The following is a 20,893-nucleotide window of genomic DNA, read 5'->3' as shown; positions in this document are numbered from 1 at the left end:
CCAAGGGATCCTTCCATATCTGCCACAAATTCACCTGCACCTCCACACACATCATTTACTGCATCTGCTGCACCCGATGTGGCCTCCCCTATATTGGGGAGACAGGCCGCCTACTTGCGGAACGTTTCAGAGAACACCTCTGGGACACCCGGACCAACCAACCAACCCAACCACCCATGGCTCAACACTTCAACTCCCCCTCCCACTCCACCAAGGGCATGCAGGTCCTTGGATTCCTCCATCGCCAGACCATAGCAACACAACAGCTTGAGGAAGAGCGCCTCATCTTCGGCCTAGGAACCCTCCAACCACAAGGGATGAACTCAGATTTCTCCAGTTTCCTCATTTCCCTCCCCCCACCTTGTCTCAGTCCCAACCCTCGAACTCAGCACCACCGTCCTAACCTGCAATCTTCTTCCTGACCTCTCCACCCCCACTCCAGCCTATCACTGTCACCTTAATCACTCTCACCTTAACCTCCTTCCATCTATCGCATTTCCAACGCCCCTCCCCCAAGTCCCTCCTCCCTACCTTTTATCTTAGCCTGCTGGACACACTTTCCTCATTCTTGAAGAAGGGCTCATGCCCGAAACATCGATTCTCCTGCTCCTTGGATGCTGCCTGACCTGCTGCGCTTTTCCAGAAACACACTTTCAGCTCATATTCACTTTTTGTATGGATGTTCTTTTAAACAACCTGTTCAGAAATGTTATTATGCATCTTGAAGCAGATAGGTCTTCAACCCAGGTTGCCCAGCTCAGAGATAAGGATACTAACAGCATGCAAATGTTACTCCTTCATATTTTCTAATCAACCTGTTCAGAGATGTCATTGCACATTGAACCCAGGTCTGCTGGCTCAGAGGTCAGGACACTACCAATGGTTCTCCTTGAAGACTGACAATAAATTGGTTGAACATGATTTCACTTTCCCAACTAGCTGGTCTCTGTTCAGACAATTTTGAGGTTGCACAATTCCAAGTCCAGTATAACTTGCTTCCTGGTTTCTTCCAGAATGTGCTGCTCCAAAAAAATGCCTTAAAAGTATTCAAATAAAAGCAAAATATTGCAGAAGCTAGCAATCTGAAATTAAAAACAAACTGCTACAGAAACTCAGCAGGTCTAGCAGGATCTGTGTAGGGAGAAAGCGTGTCAATGTTTCTAGTCAATTTTAAAAAGAGCCACATCGAATTTGAAACTTTAATTGTTTCTCTCTCCACGGATGCTGCCAGACTTCCTGAGTTTCTTCAGTACTTTGTCTTTCCTCAAAAACACCTATCTTGCATATAGTTCTGGATTAGAGTGGTGCTGGAAAAGCACAGCAGTTCAGGCAGCATCCGAAGAGCAGGAAAATCAACATTTCGGGCAAAAGCCCTTCATCAGGAATATCTGATGAAGGGCTTTTGCCCGGAACGTCGATTTTCCTGCTCCTCGGATGCTGCCTGAACTGCTGTGCTTTCCCAGCACCACTCTAATCCAAAATCTCGTTTCCAGCATCTGCAGTCCTTGTTTTTACCTATCTTGCATATAGCATCTAAGTATTGAAACTGAACAATTTATTTTATGCATTTTACAGCCTAACAACAACAGAATTACAGGAGCAACTGGACAATTATTTTTGGCTTCTCACATAGGACAGGGGATACCTCACGATGAATGACGAATACTTGCACAACAAAATGCAGAAATATTTAAACTGTTTATTCCCCAAAGGAACCTGCAAGGGTGGGAGAGCTACCTATACCTTAACCTACAGCAACTAACATTTCAGGAAAACTGGATGGAAATCGCAGAATCAAACCCCAAACCCCATTTTTATAAGGGGCTCTCAAGTGAGTCTGACTGAACAAAACATTTGAGTCAAACTGTCTAATCAATCAGTGTAAAATTGTTGATTTAAAAATGGAACAAATACCAAAGATAGACATAAGAAAAAAAAATCAGGAAAAGAATATTTTCAACCAGCAATAGAATTATTTCCAAAATTTGCACCCACATTATAAAATAGTACAATGACAGCAGTCAGTTTTTCTATAATTAGAGACAATATGAGAGCAATATATGTGCAGGTAAGTTTATGGTCTAGATTTGATTACAGATTTAAACGTGCCTATGGCAAAGGATTCGGGAGTATCAGAGTGGTCTGGGTTTGGCACGGTTCTTGTCAAAGGAACACGTCGCACAAACACACCTCCAGAATTGGTCACCTGTTTCTTTTTTCCTTTTCTTTTCCCTTTAACAGGCTCTTCCAAAGTTTCTTCCTGTGTAAGACAAAGAGAAAAATGTCTAAACTTTTGTGGGAAAAGTAATGATTTTAGGAAAATTAAAAAAGGGCTATTCTGCTCTAGCAAGCATCATCTGTCTTTGCAATAACAGTGGTGTGCATCAGTACAAGTGTAAAGTCATTACATAATTAAGTGCTGTACAACGTAAAATCTAGTACACTATGGGTTAGCGTCAGGGAAAATGACCATCAAAACACCAAGGTTACTTAAAACAAGCAATTAGTTAATTAGTGCCCTACAAGTGAGGAACCCTGCCACACTAAACCAATCTAGATACTGACATATGTTTGTCTCTTAATACATCCTAAGATGGCCTACCAGGACATTTTAACAAAGCAATCACTGTGGAACTCAGGAGGACCAAATCCAGTGAATTCAGTCAAATTTAGGAACTGCTGCCTAGTTTGGTAGAAATTTCCCATGGATTACTCAAGGCTTAACCTGATAATCATCTCACAGAGAACACTTATTAAATAACATCTCAGTACCTCCTTCAGTATCCCTGGCATATCCTTCCCAATCACAAAGGTCGATTGATCAGAGCTAGTGGCTAAAAGATATACAGTTGGCTAGTATGGTCCTGGGAGTCCTCAACATAGACTCTAAACCTCATTATATCCCAAAAGCTTCATGGATTCAAACAAGATAAATTGCTAATGTAAAAATACAAAGTAGTAGAAAAACGCAGCTGGTATGGCTGCATCCTGTGAAGAGAGAAACAGTTAAAGTTTTAAGTTCAATGTGGACTTTTTTATTTGTTCACTGAATACGAGCAAAACTGGCTAGTCATGCAGTTATTGCCCATCTCTAGTTACTGCAATGCATCTTATAAATGATACACAACTGCTGTCACTGTATTGGTGGATGGTGTTCGGTTTTATGAGTGTCGTTGGAGCTGCTAAGCAAATGAAATATTTTCCATCATAATCTTAACTTGTAGGGGTAGTGAACAAATCTAAGGGAAGCAGGGGGTGAATTCCCCGCCACTCTTGTATTCATAGTATTTATGTGGCAAGTCCAGTTCAGTTTCTGGTCAATCATAACTTCCAATGATAACTTTTGGCAGTGGAAAATTCAGCAATGATAACGCCATTGAATATCAAACGATGATGGTTAAATTCTCTCTTGGACAAGATGGCCATTGCCTTGCACTTGTGTAGCATGAGTCTAAGCCTGGTTATTGTCCAAGTTTTTGTTTCAGTAACTAAATGATGCTGAACATTGTACAATCATCAGTGAACAACCCAATTCTGACCTCATGATGGAGCAGCAGAAGATGGTTGGACCTGGGACACTACCTTGAGGAACTCCTGCAGTGAGGTCCAGTGGCTGAGGTGACTGATCTCTAACAACCAAACCATGAATACTGTTGAGAAAAACACATTTTGTTGCTGCTTTTCATCTTCCACTTATCAGACAATTCACAAGAATTGTGTGGCACTGAAAAAGCACAGCAAGTCAGGCCCGAAACGTCTATTCTCCTGCTCCTCGGATGCTGCCTGACCTGCTGTGTTTTTTCAGCACCACACTTTTTGAATCTGACTCTCTCTCGCATCTGCAGTCCTCATTTTCTCCTAATTCACAAGAATAGTATTGTCATGGAAAAACAACACTTGCATTGTTGGAGAGGGGGTAATGATTGGTTGATAAATAGAATCTAATTAGTGGAGGCATAGCCATGAACAATGCACCAATTAGTTGATGACTAACAGCTAACTGACAGGCTTCGTATTAAATTTTAAACAAAGCAGGTTGTCTCTGATTTGCTAATTCCTCAGGGCAATGACTTGACCAGAGAATGGCTCTCATTTATTTTGCTGAGATGAAACAGATGCTGTGTCTAAAATATACACAGTACTGTCTATGCTTGTGTGTGTTTTGTCTGCAAAGAACAAGATCCTGCGTATTAACCCTTACATTAATTATCACCATTGCTCTTTAACATTCCCTTGGCCTTTCCTTCTTTTCCACTTGCTCTTCTCCAACTTTGCTTTTACAATATACTATCAATCATTTTCCCATTTCTCTCTTCAGTTCCAAAGAATCATCATACTCAATTTGATACATTAACTCTGTTTCTCTCACCAAAGTTGCTGCAAGACCTGCTGAGTTTCACAAGAACTTTCTTTTTTTTAAATTTACGATTTCTGCATCTGCAGCATTGTGCTTTTGTTTTAGAGACCAATTACTATCAACAGACCCCACTACAATCAACTGATGAATCATTATTCCTCAACATTGAAACCCATTTGAGGGAGAACCAAACAAAAGAAGGTACACGAAATACCATGGACACAGAATTTCAAGCTCCAATACCATAAGTAGTTAATTAGAATATTACTGATACATGACTGACAAAGCTGAAAAACCTAGCCTCCAACAAATGGTGAGTGCACTAACATGAGTAAGCAAGCTAGCTGACCTCATTCTCACCAACCTAACTATTGAAAGAGAGGAAGAGCATAGATGAACATTTCAGAAACTAAATTTGGCACACTTTAAAATGAGGCATCATTCCATCGAGTCTGCAACATGGGGTTCCCAGTATGATCGCAGACAAAAGCAGCAGGCTAGAGAACACTATGTTCCACAACCAAAATCAGAACAAAAGTGCTATGGTCCTGCAATACCAAGTCATGAATAATGTCACACAAATCATACAGCTAACAGAAGGAAAACTGAGTTCACAAACATTCCCATAAAGTGATGATGATGGAGCCTAGTAGCTCATTGCAAAAGCCAGTTTGTAGTGTTTTTAAAGATCTTAAGAAAATTGCACAAAATGGATGATGCTACTTAGCACCTTTCTGAGAGATAACCATCATTAGATTTGTGTGCAGACCATTTGTTTCATTCTTTGGTGACATGAAGCCAAGTGTACTGGATACATCGATCGTTGTGGGTCTGCACAAAATCTCAGCCAGATTGTCCATGTCCTGCACATCAGAACTAAGCATTCTGCATAACCATGATTATGAAGATCGGAAGGTTCACTAACATCCTTTTGGGAAGGCAATCTGCTGTCCTTATCCAGTTGGGCCTACATTTGATTCCAGATCCACAGAATCACAGAAATGTGATGGACTCTCAATGGCTTTCTGAAATGTCCTCAGGGAGCCAATCAATTCAAGGGCAATTAGAGACGTGCAACATATGCAGGGGCATCCACATCCCATGGGAGAATAAAAAAGGTAGGGAGGCAGCTAGGAGAGCAATGGAATAGGCATGTTAAGAGAAAACAAATGCTTGGATGAAAGTTTCAGCAGATTAATTGAAACAGGAACTAACCATTCCCCAAAGCCTGATGTTCTAATGCAGATGTGACATGAGAATTAATTAACAATTTTTAACTTGGATCAGGTAAGTCCCTTTGCATGGAAGGAATATGAGAAATCTAACCTAATGAAAACATCAAAGAAAGCAAATAGAAGGCACAGAATAAAAGCATTGGCAAGTAAAAGCAAAGACTTTTTAAAAATTACACACTTTTGAGAGAAGAACATTTCCCTAGAAGAATTCAACCAATTAAAGACCAAATGGGTAATGTGTGTGGTGACAGAAGATGAGAGCTTGGTTCTTAATAAATATTTGGGTCATCCTTCATAAAAAAAGAGGACAAAATGCAGACACTGTAGATCAGGCAGAGTGTAAATACTGCACTGTTTGATATATTGAAACAGGAGATATTAAGAGATGTGACATCTTTGAAACAATATACCAGTTCCTGTTGAACAATATCTCTGGGCTGTTAGGAGGACCGAGGGTAATAGCAGAGACTCTAACCATCATTTTCTAATTTTTTTCAGGTTGGTATCATGGTGTCAGAGGATAGGAGGTCAGCTAATAAACCATTGCTTAAAAACAGAGAAGAGGCTTGATCAAATAATTACTGGTTAATCAGCCCAGCTGCAGGAAAATCCTGAGGTGTGATATAAATCATCATGTAGAAAATCATTAATTAATCAAGGACAAGGATCTGGGAAATAGTAGGAAGGCTAATGAGAACAGCACATTTGACTTAGTCGACATGGTTCTTAACAGGGTTTTTGACAAGTTCACACAATGGCAAACAGAAAGTGTCAAGTTGAATCTGAAATTGGGTCACTGCTAGTTATTAAAGGGTAATTAATGTTAAATGGTGTTGTTTTGGTATTGGAAGGTTGTTTCCAGTGTGGTTCAGTGAGGCTCAGTACTGTTTATGGTGTACACCAATTATTTCGACTTAAAGGTAGGGGGTCTCAAAAGACAGTTTTAAGATAACACCAAAATTTGATCTCTAATTGATAGTGAAGAAGAAAGCTGTAGACTGCAGAAGATTAAGCTTAGGGTCTGTCAGAACCATTTAACTCCAGACCTCACAACAGTCTGAGCTCAAGCACAGATGCAAGGACTGATTGCCAAATGAGAGATGAAAGGAACTGCTTTTTCAGTACATTCATTCATTTCAATAATGACAAAAACAATTACTGATTTCAGAACTCAATTTGTTAAAGGTCTCCTAAAAGACTAAATAAAGTAACACTTAAAACCTGTCATTAAACTAGCTGAAGTAATATAACCCTCTCACCACAGAGCCATCAGATGTCTTCAGTTTGTCCAGACACTGATTTAGGTGGCCTATCTCGGCTCGACAATCATCCAGCTGGCACTCCAGCTTCTCCCGGCGAAGACGTTCATACTCCAGTTGAGCCTGCAACTCCTGCAACACTCTGTATGAAGAAAAATGCCAATCTGTATCATCCCTTCATTACACCACAAGTATGTCTCACTACATAATAAAAATAATGAGAACATTGGCAGTGATACCTCACACAACCCCTTTCTTCTCAAACAGAATTACAGAAGTCATCTGTCATTGATACTCAGGAAGAACAAATACGTGTGGACTTTGCTGTGCAATGACCAAGGGTGGAAGTTTTGGCTGACTTTTTCTTTCTTAGCCAAATGTTTGCTGCTATAAATTGCAATATCCAAAATTCTATCTTGACTGAGATACAACTCAGAATAGACTGTCTCCTTACAGTGAAAGGAAACAGCAGATTCATACAGAAGCAAAAGGGAATGTGCATGGTCATTCGCATTAGAGACCCACAACGACAGGTAACTGTCAGTTAGTCTAGCTGCTCTCCTTGCAAAATAAAGTGATCATCAATTAAAATCAAGGTTGGGCTCCAAATGCTTTCCTCCACCCTAATGAGGTTCATTTATCAATGTAGATTGCAAACTAGAAATTAAATTCAATTTGGTGCTTTTGGAAACCATGGAAATCTTGTTTTTTAAGTGTTGTATTAACAATGTGGTTCCATAAGACAGCCATGCAATGGCAATATTTTCCTTATCTGTGTCTAGTGGAGGTTTGCAGCACTACCAAGTGACATTCATCAGGTTCAATAAAGCTTTTTCAGCACTTTAGTGTGAGAAGGTTTTCTCCTTTAACTGAAAAATACAGCTGAGCTGACGAACTAGTGACAGATGACACATGAGGTCACATCCTACTACAACTGCTTAGGAGCAGCTGGAAATTGCACTCTTATAGTATTCAACTCAGTCCATCTGAGTTGGAACAATGAAGAGAGGTAGCATTGCATCATATAAAATTTAAATTAAAAGTTAACTAAATTACAGTTGGCTCAGCTTCTCAAATAGCTATGCTAAATAACAAATTATTTCATTAACAAGAGAATGAATAAATAAACTTTAGCTTAATATTACATGTTCAGCAACATGTTTCTGGTGAGAAACCTCAATTTGATTCCCATCTATTTAATTCAATGGACAGGAAGTTTTGGGTAGTCCAGCCCCTATTTTTTGACATGCAGCAAGTGACATTCTTTGCTGACAGAACATACTGTGAAAATTATTTCATAGCAATAAAAAGTTGTACTTGACAGCTACCTTTCTGCTTCTTTCTCTTCCTTCTGCTGGAGGTGGTCTTCCTCCAGCATGCCTCCAAGTTGTCTGTAGTTGCTTTTTGCAATTTCTAATAACCGTTCAAATTTTTCAATCTTTTCATAGGCCCTCACTGCATGGGTGAACACAAGATGTTGAGTAAGCATAAAATACTGATTTGTAGCATGAGAGTAGAAAATACTGAAATTAGGTCTTAAAATAAAGACCAATATGTATTTGAGAAAAACAAGAAAGTATGTATGTATTGGGGGAGATGACAGCATACTGGTAATGACCCTGGACTGGTAATCCAGGGATCCAAACTAATAACCAACATTATCTTTGTATCTATTCTGCACAGAGCTGAAGGGGGCATAGTGAAGACTTGGGGAAGACAACAACATCAGAGCTCATTACATGACTTGAAGCAGGGGAGAGGTGAGAAAATACAGCAGAGGGGAATATAACTTCTGCTAAAACAAGTCGAGAAGGTAGTGTCTATATTACAAAGGGCTGCAAATTGATTGATGATACATTTTGCACTTTTCCTGGACAGTTTTTAAATTATTTAAACGTCATGTCAACAAGTCATTTTAGAATAAAGTGGGATAAACTGGCATGTCCCCAGTGAAAGCGTAACACAACCCAATAATGTTCCAACATAACCCGATTATATACTGTTTAATGAAGCACACAAAGAATATCAACTTACTCCTTGCTTCCTTCTTCTGAGCCCCACTCAGGTTAATGTTATCCTGATTATCTGTACTTGATTCTATAACATGTTGGCGAAAGAAGTTGAGATTGTCTTTACTTAGTTCTTCATCAGAATCATCATCTATGCCTCCACCCAGAAGATTAACTGCTGCCAACTGGGAAAATCTGTAATGCAGTAATCCAAGGATTAGTTTGTGCTTGACCTGCCCTATACAAGCATAAGAACTGTTTACTGTTTGAACCCAACTTGCACAATTACTACCAGGTCACCCAGGAAACCAGGTACAGCTGCCCTGTTCTTATAGGATATCTGTAAAGATCATGTTTGGCACTCAAATTCTTGATGTTCCACGACAAGACCTTGATAAAGAATTTCTGAGTGCGTACTACACCACCAGTCAGCCAGAGGGCCAAGTCTAACTAGAAATGCCTATGTCAATATAAGCAAGACAATAATGAAGGCCCAGAAAATAGACACTCCAATTTTCAGGGTCCTATTCCATTTTATAAGAGCATGGGTGGAATCAAGCAGACAATCTCCATCCACAAGATTTCCTGAAAACATGAGCACACTGATTGTCTCTAGATTTTGGTCTAACTTTCGACTGTTGATAAACACTAAGATTGTAAGGTAAAAGACAATATATATTTGAGAAAGCAAAGATGGGGAAATGGTTGCATTGAACTAATAATCCAGAGGCCTAGACGGATGCTGTGGTCCAGATCACGACAGCTGGTGGAATTTGAACTCATGCTGTTTTGCTGAATATCCATGGATTTTCAAAGCCATGAAGTAAAATCAAATCACAATTGCTAATAGTGGCAAGTTCTCAACTCTCCAAACAGGAAACGCTTAGCTTCAAAATAACATACATTCCCAACTGTTATCTTTTTCTAGATTTATTTCTGTAACATTATGTCAACTGAAATAATAGATGTTTTGGACAATCAGGTGATGGCTTTTGGATTACAGTACGGAAACAGGCCCTTCGGCCCAACAAGTCCACACCAACCCACTGGGGTGCAACCCACCCATACCCCTACATTTACCCCTTACCTAACACTACGGGCAATTTAGCATGGCCAATTCACCTGGCCTGCACATCTTTGGACTGTGGGAGGAAACCCACGCAGACACGGGGAGAATGTGCAAACTCCACACAGGCAATCGCCTGAGGCGGGAATTGAACCCGGGTCTCTGGCGCTGTGAGGCAGCAGTGCTAACCACTGTGCCACCGTGCCACCCATTTGTTGAGCAACAGGTTTTTATTAACATTCAGCAATACAACAGTCTGTTTAAAGATGAGAAACAGAAACAGCAAATAGAATTTGAGTTATGTAATAGTGATTTGAGACATCCATTTCCATGCCTTTTTATCAAAGGTTACTCTTGCAGTGTAATTGCAACCATTGAAGTACTTATCACTTTTCCTTTTAAGTTTTAAGTATCGTCAAATGTTATAGAGTCATAGAGATGTACTGCATGGAAACAGACCCTTCGGTCCAACCTGTCCATGCCGACCAGATATCCCAACCCAATCTAGTCCCATCTGCCAGCACCCGGCCTATATCCCTCCAAACCCTTCCTATTCATATACCCATTCCAACAAGTCAGCTCTTTAAATATTAGACCCAAAAGAGGAATGTCATCTCCAAACGTCAGGCTATTCTGCTGAGTATGTTGCACAGAAGAGTGGCCTGCAAGTACCTAATATCATCCCCTTAAGACTGGGCAACAAGCAACCTATTGGTACCTTCTGCATGCATACAAGTAAAGCTGTATGGAAATCTGATGAAACTGTCATACAATCTAATCACATGCACTTCATTAACAAACCTATCTGGACACATGAATGAATTATGCTTACTGGCTGGGACTCTATGAAGTCATTTCAAGAGTTTAGATTCTGCACATATTACCTAATCATTGTAACTGTAAAAGATCACCACCTATTTCAGTTTGTTATTAAAGTAACTTAAATAATTAAAATAAGGTAACATAAAAAATGAAACATTTGGCAGAGACTAAGCAAAGACAATCTTAAAATTTGCAAACAAAACCAGAACTTGTCGGAGAAACTCAGCAGGTTTGGCAGCATCTCTGGGAAGAAAGTTAATGATTAGATTAGATTAGATTACTTACAGTGTGGAAACAGGCCCTTCAGCCCAACAAGTCCACACTGACCCACCGAAGCGCAACCCACCCATTCCCCTACCCACCCATTCCCCTACATTTACCCCCCCCCCCCCCCACCTAACACTACGGGCAATTTAGCATGGCCAATTCACCTGACCTGCACATCTTTGGACTGTGGGAGGAAACCGGAGCACCCGGAGGAAACCCACGCAGACACGGGGAGAATGTGCAAACTCCACACAGTCAGTCGCCTGAGTCAGGAATTGAACCCGGGTCTCTGGCGCTGTGAGGCAGCAGTGCTAACCACTGTACCACTGTGCCGCCCTTGTTTCAAGTTCAATGACTGTTAAAATTCTCATATTGCTGAACATGGCAAAGATATGGTTTACTGCCAAGTTGAAAGTCTGCCCCATCATTGCAGATGAAATTAAAAGATTGAACATTTTTAAAGGTACTACAGTTTTAACAACTAATTGATTACCTCTTAGCCACATCCTTTGGTGTCTCTCCAGCATCATTTCTGATGTGATGGTCTGCTCCCATTTCTATAAGCCATTGCAGGCAACCAATGTGTCCTTGCCCAGCAGCTAAGAATTGTACATACTAGTGTAAGTCACATTTAATTCAATTTTACCATTAAGAAAAAAAAAACATAATTTTTGTCCAAGAATTGTTACTGACCCTGTACCTTCTGTAAGAGAGCTATTTAGCATTAATTAATGATGTTCAAACTAATATTATTGCGACTCAAGGTTTACAGCTATGGAAGTAAGCGTTTCAAGGCAATCTTGTGGTGGCATTTTAACGTTGCTGCTCTCTTGAGGAACTGAGAAGCCTGATAACATTTGTAAATCATTAACATTAACTGAGAGGGACCTGATAACCTTAGCATACACTCAGCAGAGGACCTATCTAGTCTGGAGCTTGCCTTTGTAATAATCAGAGGAACAGAGATTATTCACCTGGCCCTACAAAGAAAGCTTGGGCACTTCTGCCTGAGTTCTTCACTTAACTATTTCCAAAAGCCTAAAAACCTTCCCTCCATAACTAACATGGCTGCCAGGTTACCTCAAGCCACCCAATCTTAGTCATCCTGAAGCAAGCAAACTGCTTCTGGATTCTTGTTCAAGAAGTTGTTGTCAAGCCAACCAGCAGGATGTTAATGAGACTTAGTCATTAGAATGAATAGGCTGAGTGTCCTGCTGTAACTTCTGCACTGATGGAGCATCTCATTGGAAGCCCACTCAGATTTTAAACTCACTTGATTATTCATTTTAAAGGAATGGTCTGCAATTGTAGTCGCAACAATGCTTGTAATGTTCCCGATTTCAGCAACAGAAAGCAAAGAGAAAGTTTATTTCCCTGGATTACTACCTGGGCCTGAGCAAACTGATGTAGAATTAAGATGATCAAAAGCTGGATGCATTGCTCTATGATTGCTGTGGGAGAAATAGGTTTAGTTCATGTTGCACTGGCGCCAGCACTGGTGAAAGGGGAAACTGTTCCATTGGGCCAAATTTCACTTGAATTATGTTGAGACCAGTGACAATGGTGGCCTATTGGCATTGTTGATGCCAGGGTATGGAAAGTGCTTATCATATTCCAGAATCTCTCCTTCAGAATACATGGAAGGTGGAATATTTGGTTGACTATGTGTGGTTTGATATATATTTGCAATACTCAAGGATAGGCCAACTTTCTCATATACAGAGTTGAAGACATCATCATTGATTTGAAAATCTGGTACAAAGTGGGCAACCACATTGCAATCATCATTAAACCTTGGATTCTGGAGATCAATGATGGTCAATTTAATGGCAGGGAGCCAACTGATTTTAAAGAATTTACTGTCCAGCCAGTATTTAGTATTGACAGTAACGGATCATTAACATTTGATCAGGTGAACAGTTACCAAAAGCCATACTGTGAACAGTATCGAGGTTATCACACAGCCTTGTTTGATCCTGATCCTGATTTTTCAAAACCAAAACCAGAAATTGCTGGAAAATCTCAGCAGGTCTGGCAGCATCTGTGGAGAGAAATCAGTTAACATTTCAGGTCTAGTGACCCTTCCTCAGAACAGTTCCAGCAATTTCTGTTTTGGTTTCTGATTTCAGACATCCATGGTTCTTTCAATTTTTATTTCCCTATAAAGTTCCAGGTCTTTTTCCTCTTTGATCCATAGAATGAGTGCATGGACTCGGTGAAAGCCTCTGTGTAATTTGTTTTTTTTTTGTGGGGACCAGGGATGGCTTTTGTGAGCAAATGTCTGTCAACTTGATGACCTCAGCTGGAATACCATTGGGGCCACAGATTTTGTTGTTTTTAATCCATTTGATTGCTTGTTGCAGCTCCCCCAATGATAGTGGCCCACCCATAGATTCTACCACAAGCTACTGGGGATGGCTTGGACAGTATCAGCTGTTATTGGCAATTCACATTTGAGGAGTTGTCCAGAAATCACTATCACCCTCAAGAGAAGGTCAACCTTTGAGTGAGGAGGATTTCAGCCAATTGACCTTGGTAGCTTTAAAAAAAGCTTCACATGTCAAAACGGTTAATGCATTGTTGGATCCCTTGGGTTTTCTACTTCCACCACATGTTCTTTATCCTAGACATTTTCCTTTGAGTGTCTGCCTTATTCTGATGTGGTATTGCTTTCTTAACTTGCAACCTTGTTTTGTTGTGCCAGGCATAGAGTTTGCTTGTTTTAGTTCAAGTTTGTCACATAAGTGACACTAACAATGCTAAACTATGATGATGATGATGCTTGAACCCAGTGGTCAAGCCCCATAGGCATCTAGGGTATCTATTTGACTTTATTTGATGTCACTGTTCTGGAATCATGTTCGATGTGTGAAGATTATCCAAACTGATCTTGAGCTGCACATGGAATTCTTTTGCTCAATGGGGCTACTTCATGACTGAGACATTCACCATCTGCTTTTGAACTTGCAGCTCTTCAATTCTCAAACCTATCCAGGTGGACATTCATTACCATGCAAGCAAGTCGATTATTTGTCCAGCTAGCACGTTTGTATTATGAATCAAATGATACAAACATCACTTAGCTATTTCACCCAAATGACATTATTCAGGAGATGAAATGCCTCGATTAAACATGTTGCCATCGGGTTTTGTATTTATACTTTGGAAAAAGATGAGATCATGCTGAGCAAATTTGACAGTGGGTGGATGCATCTTGCATTCACTTTTCCCCAGTTCTGTTTTCTGCTTCCTACATCAGAATCCCAGCCAACTCAGGTATTAAAGCTCCCCAGATGGATGATCTGTTATTCTTTTGAGATGGTAATGAGAACTTTATCAAGGAGTACAGCTTTTCCTTACAATTTCTGTAAGAGTCAAGGGTCAGTACATTCAAGCTGATGATTGCGACATATTGACTTCAGTTTCATCAGCCTCCTAATAATACAATTGGGAAGTTCTGCCAGTGCAAACAAGATCCCATTCAAAATGGCAAAACCCAACTCCACGAGTACATAGGTTACTGTCGGTTTTGCCTTTCCGGCAAGAGAGATGTGACTTTGCTTATTCCTTCAGCTGACACATCCTTGAGAGGGGGGTCAACATCACTGTGGAATCCTGATAGCTAACATGATTTTACCACAGGTCTTTTTTTTGAATGTCGCTCTTGAGATTATGAGTGTTCAAACATTCCAACTTGCAAAACATAATAAATTCTCTTTCAGTACTGTTGAAGAAAGCCATTTTTCAAAGCTTTTTCATCTCACACTCAACAAGATATTTCACAAGAATACAAACTCAAGAGGAAAACCAACAGTTATATTCCATTAGAAGACATTGTTGATTGGTTGGAAAGTGAATTCTGATTGGCGGAAGCCTTCATTAATATTAATTGGCACTTACCAGCCAGGCCTTGTTTAATTTTAAACCAGGCAGGTGACCCTGATTATCAGAGCTTTGCTATTGTTGTGAGATGTTCTGGTGAGTGTAAGATGAAAAGCTTCATCAAAAGATGTTGTTTTTCATCAATACTCAAGTTCTCTACTACCAATCAACTAAGTTTTCTTTCTGTGACCACAAAGATTGTGATCTTGCAGGATGTGTTTCTCTAGCCAAGAAAAGTTGGGACAGCCTGTTTTAAAGGCACTTTATAATAAAGATACTTTGAGCTCAGTCGGAGCAGCAGAAGGACAGATATATGAGATCAACGAGGTCAATTATAAGAGGTATACACAGAGTAGATCATGAGAATCTTTCCTCATGGCAGACCACCGGACATTAGTGAAAGGTGAGGAGCCAGTGGTTTAAATGAGATATGAAGAAAATATTTTTCTCCCAATGGATGGTAAATATATGGAACATGCTGCCTGAGAGGATTGTGGAGGCAAGTACTCTTGCAACATCTAAAAAGCAACCGGATGAGTACTTAAATGCCAAAAGGCTTAAAGGCTATGGACTAAGTATAGGTAAATGGCATTAATGAAGTTTGCTGTTTGTTGGTCAGCATAGACAAGGTGGGCTAAATGGTTGTTTATATGCTGCATGACTCTATGACACTTCTTCTAGCATAGAGTATCTGCTACCCAAAGTCACCTCTGTTCCAGCATAAATATCCAATAAACCTCATGCATCTGATGCCTGTGGACACCTTCTTCGGTCTGTCCCCATCACCAATCCACTACTTTTAGAGGTCTTGACAAGTTGACCGTGCTGAAAATCTCTAAATGAGTTTGTTTAATTTGGAGACCTTGGGGGTTCCACCACTGTCCAAAAACAGATTCTCAAAGGAATAACAAGCAAGATTATGCATCTCACTACACAACTATATTCATGATCAATCCTTCACTAAACCCTGGTATAATTCTGACGAATCTGAAGTGTACTGAACTCCAAGATCAATGTGATTTTCAAAATCTTTCGTGCCAAAAATTGAATACATTGCTCAGATGGAGTATGATTAAACTTCCTCACTTTGAATTTGAACACTTTTGAGTTAAAGGCCTACATTCAATTAGCCTTTTTGATGATTGTTGATCTGAATATTAGCTTTTGGTGATTATTTACCTTGGTTCACAAATCTATTTGTTTCTCCCCAGCTCCTAGTCTCTCACCACTAAGAAAGAAAACCTTATTTTGACTAATTTTGTTGTGGCTGACATAATTAGGATGATCCATAAAAGCATAAATAAATGGACTCATTGTTCATTTTCTTCTATTTAGTCTATGAATTTGGGCTACTGAATAGTATGCATTTTCAGATTAAACTTCTGCATACGTCATGGGAGTTCTATTTTTTTCACAGTTACTTGGTTACATTTTGTTGCTAATTTTCATCCAGCTCCAAATACCAGCACCAATAGAGCCTTGATTCTGATATTCCGCCTCAATAAGGTGCCTGAAGAAAACACTTTCAAAAACATCATCTTATGAATCAGTGGGAATTTTTCAACTTAAATCCCCGTCACAACCACTCCTACACTATTTAATTGCTAATGTTGCCAAAATATTGGAAGGTTGAGCTGAGTGGAGACTGGTACAGTAAATAGTCAAAACAGTTTACTGCTGAAAATGTGTTGCTGGAAAAGCGCAGCAGGTCAGGCAGCATCCAAGGAGCAGGAGAATCGACATTTCGGGCTTGAGCCCTTCTTCAGGAATCCCGAAGAAGGCTCATGCCCGAAACGTCGATTCTCCTGCTCCTTGGATGCTGCCTGACCTACAGCGCTTTTCCAGCAACACATTTTTAGCTCTGATCTCCAACATCTGCAGTCCTCACTTTCTCCTAAAACAGTTTACTGGTTGGCAGAGGCTTTTACCATATCAGTTTCAAGACGTTGAAGAAATAAAATGCAAAAATGCTAACAATTCTTATTGCAACCAATATCATAGACTCATGGGGATTACCTTTATGCATGGGGGTGGAACCCTTATCATCTCTTTCATTGATGTTAATTACTCCAGATTCGACTAGCTGTCTCAGAGTCTCATGATCTCCTTTGAATGCACTTACATGAGCTGGAAATGCGAGATCTAAGAAAGGAGCAGGAAGCAGAAAAACAATAGCAGGGCATTTATCCACAATGTTTTGAATCATTACCTTCTACCCACTTAGATATGTCCACAATTTTCCTTCATTTCACAATCAGAAGGGTAAATACATGCTGCAAGGTAATAATCCTATTCCTGAAGCAACCATCTGGGAGGTTTTAATGATAAGATCAACTCAAGCGATATCTGATTTGTTCAACATATGGCAGCACATTTTTTTTTCATCTTTTATCTCCTCTTCTTTATTTCTCATTGCAATCGCCTTAATGGAATGCCTCAGCTGTAGGCTCTCTCAGATTCTGGTCAACTACATGAGCTTTACACAACTTCACCCCATAGGAACAGGGCTAAAAAATGACAGAGTATTCTGCTTCATTTGAAACACTTATATTGCTGGTTGACTTCTATTAATATCAGTTATGTAGAAGCCCATCTAGGTATTCTGCATTATTTTTATAAGGTTGGTTTTAAAAGTATTCTGCATACTGAAATATTTTATTCATTCATCCTTCTCTGTAACAATTTTATATGATCATCTAAGAGCTACCATTATTATACAGTGAAATAAAGAATGTTGTGATCTGCAAAGCTGTATTTAATGTTAACAAACCACTTCTATAAACAGCACCACAATCTACAGCAACAGATTACAGCACGAGCAGCGACAGCATCATTTTGTCCTGCTTACTTTCTTGATCAACTGGATGATCTCGTTCATGTTCCACAGCTAAAATGTACTGCACTATGTTGTCCTTGTAGAATCTCTTTGCAAGATCCTTTGGGGTTTCACCTTGATCATTCCTGGCCCCCAGTATCTCGGTCATGCTGTCTCCATGGCAGACAAGAAACTTAAAGCAATGCAAGTGTCCTTCCATGGCTGCAAGATGAACTATCATTAAAAGAATAACAAGATACATTAGAAGTAGACAACATTATTGCCTTTACAATAACTCAAATATGCAACAACCAAACTGTCAATAGTACCCAGTGTCGTTCACTCAACAGTATCTTAACAGTACGGCTGCATTTATTATACACAACAATTCGAATTGGTCAAGGTCTTGCCACTGCTCCATGTGTAGTGAAACCTATTGAAAAGTCCAAGTATATGGGGATTATAGAAGATTGGATGCCTTCAAAGTTGGATGATGAACTGGCACTCGGTCAGAGTTTTAGAGTTTTATCTCCACATTATGCATAACTTGCCTTTGAAGCATTTCCTACCCAGGGATCAGCCACACTGATAGGCTTGGCTTCCAGCCAGATACCACCGCTCCACAGTAAGCTCCAGGATCAGGTAAATCAGCCCTCTGACCCTGACAGTGGGAGATGATTCTGAATAAACCTTGACACTGGGCAAGTGGCATTGTCCAATGATGGAGAAAGTTGGGAACACTTCTGTCCTTATTTACAACATTGTTTGAGGGCAATATGAATGGTGGTGCAGGCCCAAAGGGCCGAATCGTCTACATCTGCAGCTATTTTCTTTATTTCTAATATGTCACCTAAAAGGTTGGATAGGATCTCAGCTTAACTGTCTCATCTGAAAAACAGAGTCTCTGACAATGTAGCTGGTGCATCGAGGGCTAGCCTAGATTTTTGTACTCAAGTTCCGGAGCAGTTTTTGACCCAAAACTTGCTGACTCAAGCAATTATAACGCTACCAGCTGACACATCCCCAGACTGTAGTGTCATGGTAGCATGGCTGTAACAGTGAGGGAACAATACAAAAGACTAGAACCAAACAGTTGGAATGCTCAGGCTCTGGTGGCATAGGGTTTTTTTGATTGTGAGGCTTGTGGAAGTTATATGGATGATAAGGGCTGCGAACCTGATGGTGATTTTAGTTTTGAGACACTGGGCAACAGGGGGTAAATGTTGGTCAGCAAAGAAATGTTGAAAAGTAAGCAAATTTATTAGGGGACAACAAAGTTACAGCAGCATTTTAGATGAACTATGTGGGTGCTGCCATTTTAATTCAGGTTCATTAGCAAGTTAGCCCTGGCTCCTGCCTGCTTCAATCAATAAACCGTTTATGTAAAATGTATTTTTGTTTCAATTGAGTGCTCCACTGGACTTCACAAAAATCTCCCAGCTGCTGTTGGCCCATCACATACACAAGTTCCCTTTTCTGTAGTCAAAATTCTGACAGCACATTCAGAAGAGACAATTTCCAGCTTGACTTCGTGGTGAAGCCACCAAGTATTTTGTCCACTGTTCTTAGTTCAGCAACCTGCCTTCTTTTTCTTTACACTTTAAGTCTCTGGCTATGCCAGCATTTGTTAGTCATCCCTAAATGTCCTGAAGAAGGTACCAAAGAGCCATCTTCTTGAACGACTGTAGTCCGTAAGATGTAGGTATACCTAGTGTGCTGTTAGAAAGACAGTGCAGGATTTTGACTTAGTGACCGTAATATGGTTCCAAGTCATGGTGATGTGTGATTTATAGAGTCCTAGAGATTTGCGAGTTTTAAGAAGATTTGTAGCTCAGGTTGAGGTTTTGGATGTAGGTTTGCTTGCTGAGCTGAAAGGTTCATTTCCAGACATTTCGTTACCCTACAAGGTAACATCTTCAGTGGACCTCATGCGAAGCAATACTGAAAATTCCTACTTTCTATTTATATGTTTGGGTTTCTTTGGGTTGGTGATGTCATTTCCTATAGTGACATCACTTCCTGTTTCTTTTCTCAGGAGGTGGTAGATGGGGTCTAACTCGATGTGTTTGTTGATAAAGTTCCGATTGAAATGCCATGCTTCTAGGAATTCTTGTGCGTGTTTTTGTTTGGCTTGTCCTGGGATGGATGTGTTGTCTCAGTCGAAGTGGTGTCCTTCCTCATCCGTATGAGAGGATACTAGTGATAGAGGGTCATGTCTTTTTGTGGCTAGTTGGTGTTCATATATCCTGGTGGCTAGTGTTCTGCCTGTTTGTCCAATGTAGTGTTTGTTATAGTGTTTGCACAGTATTTTGTAAATGACATTAGTTTTGCTCAGTCTGTATAGGATCTTTCAATTTCATTAGCTGCTATTTTAGTTTGTTACAGTCATTGCATGGTATTTTGTAAATGATGTTAGTTTTACTCATTGTCTGCATAGAGTCTTTCAAGTTCATTAGCTGCTGCTTTAGTATTTACAAAATACCGTGCAAGGACTGTATCAACCTAAATAAAACAGCACCTAATGAACTTGAAAGACCCTACATAGACAATGAGCAAAACTAATGTCATTTACAAAATACTGTGCAAGGACTGTAACAAACACTACATTGGACAAACAGGCATTAAACTAGACATCAGGATATATGAACAGCTACTAGCCACAAAAAGACATGACCCTCTCTCACTAGTATCCTCACATACGGATGAGGAAGGACACCACTTCGACTGAGACAGCACATCCATCCTAGGACAAGCCAAACAAAGACATGCATGAGAATTCCTAGAAGCATGGCATTCCAAACAGAACTCTATCAACAAACACATCAAGTTACACCCCATCTACATCCCCCTGAGAAAAGGAACAGGAAGTGACATCACCAACCCAAAGAAACTGAAACATATAAATAGAAAGCAGGAATTTTCAGCATTGCATCGCATGAGGTCCACTGAAGATATTACCTGGTAAGGTAACGAAACATCTGGAAATGAACCTTTCAGCTCAGCGAGCAAACTTACACCCAAAAGTCTTAGAGATGTACAGCACGAAACAGACCCTTCGGTCCAACTCGCCCATGCTGACCAAATTAATCTAGTCTCATTCGCCAGCACTTGTCTATTTACCCTATCCATTTTATAAACCTCTATAAGGACACCCCTCAGCCTCCAATGGTCCAGGGAAAAC

At 40.1% G+C, this 20,893-nt stretch overlaps 1 protein-coding gene across 3 annotated transcripts in view; it reads right to left on the bottom strand.

Moving 5' to 3' along the window:
* Window positions 1–20,893, bottom strand: part of LOC140481471 (ankyrin repeat domain-containing protein 42-like) — a 56,764-nt gene that overhangs the window by 13,245 nt on the left and 22,626 nt on the right. For 2 of the 3 annotated variants that reach the window (XM_072577695.1, XM_072577694.1), the window contains exons 6-12: window positions 17,746–17,946; window positions 16,914–17,039; window positions 11,509–11,614; window positions 8,886–9,055; window positions 8,180–8,306; window positions 6,852–6,993; window positions 2,060–2,260 (exon numbers count right to left, since the gene is read on the bottom strand). In XM_072577695.1, coding sequence (XP_072433796.1) covers window positions 2,075–2,260; window positions 6,852–6,993; window positions 8,180–8,306; window positions 8,886–9,055; window positions 11,509–11,614; window positions 16,914–17,039; window positions 17,746–17,946 — 1,058 coding nt within the window. In that variant the 3' untranslated portion in view covers window positions 2,060–2,074. Of the gene's footprint in view, window positions 1–2,059; window positions 2,261–6,851; window positions 6,994–8,179; window positions 8,307–8,885; window positions 9,056–11,508; window positions 11,615–16,913; window positions 17,040–17,745; window positions 17,947–20,893 lie in introns of those variants that run through there. The other variant, XM_072577696.1, reaches the window with a different exon arrangement.

The sequence above is a fragment of the Chiloscyllium punctatum genome, chromosome 9 (assembly GCF_047496795.1).
Source record: "Chiloscyllium punctatum isolate Juve2018m chromosome 9, sChiPun1.3, whole genome shotgun sequence".
Classification (NCBI taxonomy): domain Eukaryota; kingdom Metazoa; phylum Chordata; class Chondrichthyes; order Orectolobiformes; family Hemiscylliidae; genus Chiloscyllium; species Chiloscyllium punctatum.
Note: the sequence above shows the minus strand (reverse complement) of the source record. Positions and strands in the feature narration are given on the sequence as shown.